Source organism: Magallana gigas, chromosome 5 (assembly GCF_963853765.1).
Source record: "Magallana gigas chromosome 5, xbMagGiga1.1, whole genome shotgun sequence".
NCBI classification, from domain to species: Eukaryota; Metazoa; Mollusca; class Bivalvia; order Ostreida; family Ostreidae; genus Magallana; species Magallana gigas.
In genome coordinates this window covers 40296791-40302488 of record NC_088857.1, presented here as the reverse complement: position 1 = coordinate 40302488, position 5698 = coordinate 40296791, and the positions used below count along the sequence as shown (strand labels likewise).

At 33.0% G+C, this 5698-nt stretch overlaps 1 protein-coding gene across 1 annotated transcript in view; it reads left to right on the top strand.

Moving 5' to 3' along the window:
• LOC105322703 (uncharacterized) overlaps positions 1–3264 on the top strand; it is a 7373-nt gene extending 4109 nt beyond the window's left edge. Inside the window, exon 4 of the mRNA XM_011421552.4 lies at positions 2898–3264. Within this exon, the coding sequence (XP_011419854.2) occupies positions 2898–3130 (233 nt within the window). The 3' untranslated portion in view covers positions 3131–3264. The remainder of the gene's footprint in view (positions 1–2897) is intronic.
• The last annotated feature ends 2434 nt before the right edge of the window (positions 3265–5698 follow it).

The following is a 5698-nucleotide window of genomic DNA, read 5'->3' as shown; positions in this document are numbered from 1 at the left end:
ATATATAGAGAAAATCTTTAAAAATCTTCTTCTCAAAAACTATTCGGCCAGAAAAGCTTAAATTAAAATGGAAGCATCCTCAGGTAGTGTAGATTCAAGTTTGTTCATATCATGGTCCCCGGGGGTAGGGTGGGGCCACAATGGGGGGGGGGGGGATCAAGTTTTACATAGGAATATATAGAGAAAATCTTTAAAAATCTTCTTCTTAAAAACTATTAGGCCAGGAAAGCCCAAATTTGAGTGGAAGCATTCTCAGATAGTGTAGATTCAAGTTTGTTCAAATTATGGTCCCCGGGGGTAGGGTGGGGCCACAATTGGGGATAAATTTTTATACAGGAATATATAGAGAAAATCTTTAAAAAAAATTCTTTTAAAAACTATTAGACCAAGAAAGCTCAAATTTGAGTGGAAGCATCCTCAGATAGTGTAGATTCAAGTTTGTTCAAATCATGGTCCCCAGGGATAGGGTGGGGCCACAATTGGGGGATCAAGTTTTACATAGGAATATTTAGAGAACATCTTTAAAATCTTCTTCTCAAAAACTGTTAGGCCAAGAAAGCTCAATTTGGCGTGTAACCATCCTCAGATAATGTAGATTCAAGTTTATTCAAATCATGGTCCCTGGGGGGAGGGCGGGGCCACAATGGGGGATAAATTATTATATTTAGAGAAAATCTTTAAAAATATTCTTCTCAAAAATATTAGGCCAGGAAAGCCCAAATTTGAGTGGAAGCATCCCCAGATCGTATAGATTCAAGTTTGTTTAAATAATAGTCCAGGTGTAGGGTGAGGCCAAAATGGGGGATGATTTTTTACATAGGAATATATAGAGAAAATCTTTTAAAATCTTCTTTTTAAAGACCTTTTTGGCCAGAAAAGCTCAAACTTGTGTAGAAGAAGCATCCTCGGGTAGTGTAAATTCAAGTTTGCAAAATCATAGTCCCTAGTTGTAGGGCGGGGCCGTGATGGCGGTTTGAATTTTTACATAGGATTATATAGAGTAAATCTTTAAAAATATTCTAGGAAAGTTTTCGGTCCAAAACTCAGTACTTAGTGTGAAAGCACAGGTTATGCAGATTTAAGTTTGATGAAACCATGATTCCCTAGAGAAAAGTGGGGCCACGAAATTGGGTGGGGGGGGGGGGGTACATAGGAATAGAGAAAAATCTTCTTACAGGTACAACAACAAAAGGGGCTTGGTATTTACCCCAAAAAAGAGGTGAATTAAAAATGGCAGATTTTCAATTTTTTCAGCAAGATCTACTGTACTTAGTTGTCAAGATATTTTGATACTGTAATGCTAATTTGATCAGAATTAAGGCAATTGTTGCTCAGGTGAGCAATGTGGCCCCTGGGCCTCTTGTTTAAAATTATTTTCTTTACTCCCACACACCTATAAGTAAAACTGAATTCATAATTTTTAAGACTAGGAATCCCTTAATCAGAATTATAAATTTCATGTCCCCCGAGGTAGGGGTTCTGACTCTAGGGTGGGACCATATTATAGTCATATAGTGTTAATGCATTTAATGTTTAAAAAATCGTCTTCTTTACTTCTGCTGATACTGGATAAAATCTGACTGCATATAAAGAAAGAAAATTAAGCCATCCATCAAAATTTTAAATATCATGTCTCCCAATGTAAGGATTTGAATCTAGGGCAGGGCCAAAACACTCATATATAATGCATAGGTTTGGGGTTAGTAATGCAGGGTATAGCCAAAATGGTCATTTAGTGTTTATGTACATAATGTTTAAACAACGTCTACTGGCACAGAATAAAAACTGAGTGCATATTTAGAAAGAAACACTAAGCTACCATCTTTAATAATATTTATGTCACCTACATGTAAGGCAAGTGTTATGGGTAAAAGAAGTGGGTGTAAATGTCTTTTTTTTTTATTCTGCTCAGGAATTTCAATGAAAGAAATGGGCAAATTCACATATTTAGTGAAAGAATGAAGCTGTTTATCAAAATTTAGATGTTGCGAAACCATTTGGAAAGAGTTCATGGAGTTATCTTCCCTTGCTTCATAATTGATTATCTTCCTTTGCTTGTAATGTTCATATTAAGAAAATTCAAATGAATCATTGAATATAATGTAATTAAGAAGTTGTATGATCAAAAGAGGTATGCATGTGTTTTATCATTTGAAACAGTTTTTGACCTTTCTAAATAAACAAATAGACTTGTTAATAGTAAAGTAATAATTGGGTAACCAAAATCACTGATAAGCTGTACATGTTAAATAATTTTGGCATAAATGCCAGATGGTGATAAGTGAATATATTGAAAAGTTGGAACAGGAGAAGAGTTTCTGCCTGCCTTTGGGAATGGGGGATAGAAGGTTGCTTTTATGTTAAACATGTATACTAGCCACCTTGTTTTAGTTTATCTATGAAAATATATACACATAAAACCTATCTTGAAAGTTAACAAATATGGGAAAATTATATTCTATCAGTCTTGCACCTTTTCATGGGCTATGGTACTCAGGTGACTGTTAAGGCCAATTGGCCCCTTGTTTGATTCCATTTCTTACGAAGTCTTTTTTTTGTCAGTAGTCGTTGTTTTGAAAATCGCCTATAAAATTCTTTTGACTAGTAGTCTTAAAATACTATACGATGATGTTTCTTTTGAGAGAGAGAGAGAGAGAGAGAGAGAGAGAGAGAGAGAGAGAGAGAGAGAGAGAGAGAGAGAGAGAGAGAATAGCTTTTACTTAGCAGACCTTTTCAAATTTATCCAAACTATTGTAACAGATATTGGTCAAAGTTTCTTTCAATGGGGTAACCTAGAGGAGTTGTTACGAGATCTTAATGTTTCAAAAACTTGACGTTAGACGCGGCCATACTCAATAAAAAGTAAGTAATGCATGTCATTTCAATATATTTTACAGAGCGGACAAACGGTTTCCTGGGCGGCCTGAGGTACATGGTGGGTGGGGAGTGGGACCCGGTGTCTCGGGCGTGGAAGTGGATTGACGGTAGTCTGATATTCGGACCAATTGACAGAACGTTATGTCGAGTAAACACAGACGGCGGCGTCATCGCCTGGGAGAATAAATACCTACTGATGGACATAGATCCCACTGTAACAAACAAATTCCTTTGTGAAAAAGTACTTGGTTAACAGAATAGGTACCCTTTTGTTAACTTGTTAATGTTGTTAATTTTCTTTTATTTATTTCTGTTTGATTTTTGTGTACAAACCATAATTTTATTATATTGTATTAATACTTCTGCCATTTTATATCCATTAAATGCAATCACAAAGAAGAAGAACTGGCTGTTATCTTGATTTGGCTGAATGATCCATGTGACCAACGCATCAATATGAAACTTGCATGACGTCCCTACAATGCAAATGATATCATGCCTCGGGTACAGATGTCAACAAATTAATTAACATCTATTCATCAATATATGTCGTAAATATAACAATAATAGAAACTCAAATTTTTATGAACCAAGTAGTTTCGAAGTTTATGGTGAAATCTTTTTATTTGCTGTATAACTGATCATACAGATACCAATTATTCATCCTTGATATTTTTGATTTTAAATTACTTCACCAAACCTCATCTTATCCTCATTTCCTCAACAAAATATAAGCAAAGTACTGTATTAATACTGAACGCCAAGTGCCATTGTAAATAACGAGTTCAGGGGAGACTGGGACGCTGATCACGTGACATTGCTGATCACATGGCTGTTATAATAGGATACATAGTCAAATGTAATAAATAAGGTGGAATTCAAGTTGTTTTATTCGTTTATATTATCTATAGATAAAGAAGACAATTTCATTTTAATTTTTGCCCCCCAAAACCTAATTTTTTAGTCTCTTTTTTTTAATTGTATGCTAACATATTCTGACGAGTTGTACAAGTTCAGTGTTGAAAATGCAATATGCAATCAAAGTATTTGAAACTACAAAAAATACAAGTGCTTAAATTAAATGGTAACATAAATGTTTTGTTGGTATCGTCTATTGATTTTAAAGGAACCAACGTATTGGATGTTGGTTTGAACATATTTTATTGTATATTTACACAATGGGATGGGGCACAAGTTCCATAACTTATTAAACCCTCTCCCTAATTAGTACTAGAAACACTAGTTTCTAGTATTGGATGTTACTTGGATACCATCTCAAAAAGACTTTCAATTCCTATTACAGTTTTTTAAATTACTTGTGGTCGAATAGTTTAAGGCATTAACTTGGGTTACTGTTTATATTACGATCGACTATGACCTACGAGTTTAAAAAAGTTAAATAAACTGCATCACAATTTCGACATAAGATATAGATTAGAACCATTTTAACAGGAGCTTGGACTTTGGGTAGCATTGTGACGTAGGCCTGTCTATTTTATTGTAGGCCACTCAGTTATGGCTCTTTGAAATCGACAAGATTTGTCTGGCTTTCGAGCTAAGGCTACGCAATCGGTGTATATTTCGCTTGAAACCAATGTCATTTTAACTTGTTTTGACGCAAGAAAAAGATAGTTACATCCTACTGAAAGTCCAAGGACTTGTCTAAATGGTTCTTTTTAGTACAAAAATGGCATTTATTCAATAAAAATATAAAGGCAATATATTTTTAAATTTTTGATGAAAAGTAGTTCAATTTTTCTACACATTTCTTTGTTTAATCATCGTCATCAATTCCATTGTATATATATATATATATATATATATATATATATATATATATATATATATATATATATATATATATATATATATCATAGTTTTAACGACTGTAAAACGTCAGAAGATTTTTAACAATGAAAGCGCTTATGTTTTGCAGTTAGTGTTGCTTTTTTTCTTTTAATATATATATATATATATATATCAATTCTTAATTTGGCAAAGTGTTTAAATTGAAGAGAATGTTTCTAGTATGTAATCGCCCTTTATAATTATGACAGACGTATTAAATTATGTATTGATAAACTTCACGCTAAGTGGCGTAGAATAAAAGATTATTAATTGAATGTTTAAAATGAGAAAGCAAACAAATTAAAACCTATACGGCTAAACAGGTAATTAGCGTTATTTACTTACGGGAAGTAATCCAATCAGCCAGAAACTTCCATGATCTGGCATAATGTGTTAGATAATGCCAGAGAAGGGCGAATACAAAATATTGAATTACATAACATATTCATTACCACTTTCTTTAGACATTTAACTCAAAGGCTCCGGATATATAAACTAGCGACAAAAACATTTAATACACAATCTTGGAGTTTATGGGTATTGGTTTGATGCCTGTATTAAGTGACTTCATCTTGGTCTCTTAACAAACATTACAAATGTAATGTAATATGTAAGAAAATAGGAATTGTTTTCCTTATTTTTACCAATCCTGTAGCCAAACAATAAGTAATCGTTGAGATAGCAATAATAACAAAATGTCAATACTTATAAAAAGAAAACGTATAAATGTTTTTTCACCTAAATTGAATTTTAGTTAACATAATAGATTTCATATGGGTGCAAAACATGTAAGTGCAACATAAAATAGAAACCGAATTTAAGGTTAAATTTAACATAAATCAAAACTTGATCTGAGGTTTAGCCACCATCAATGCAATGTGCATCCTGTTTAACAGATTTATTTTCTTCTAATGAAATACCTGGCTATTCTTAGATTACATTAATCATCTATAAGAAAAAAATAATGAATAAT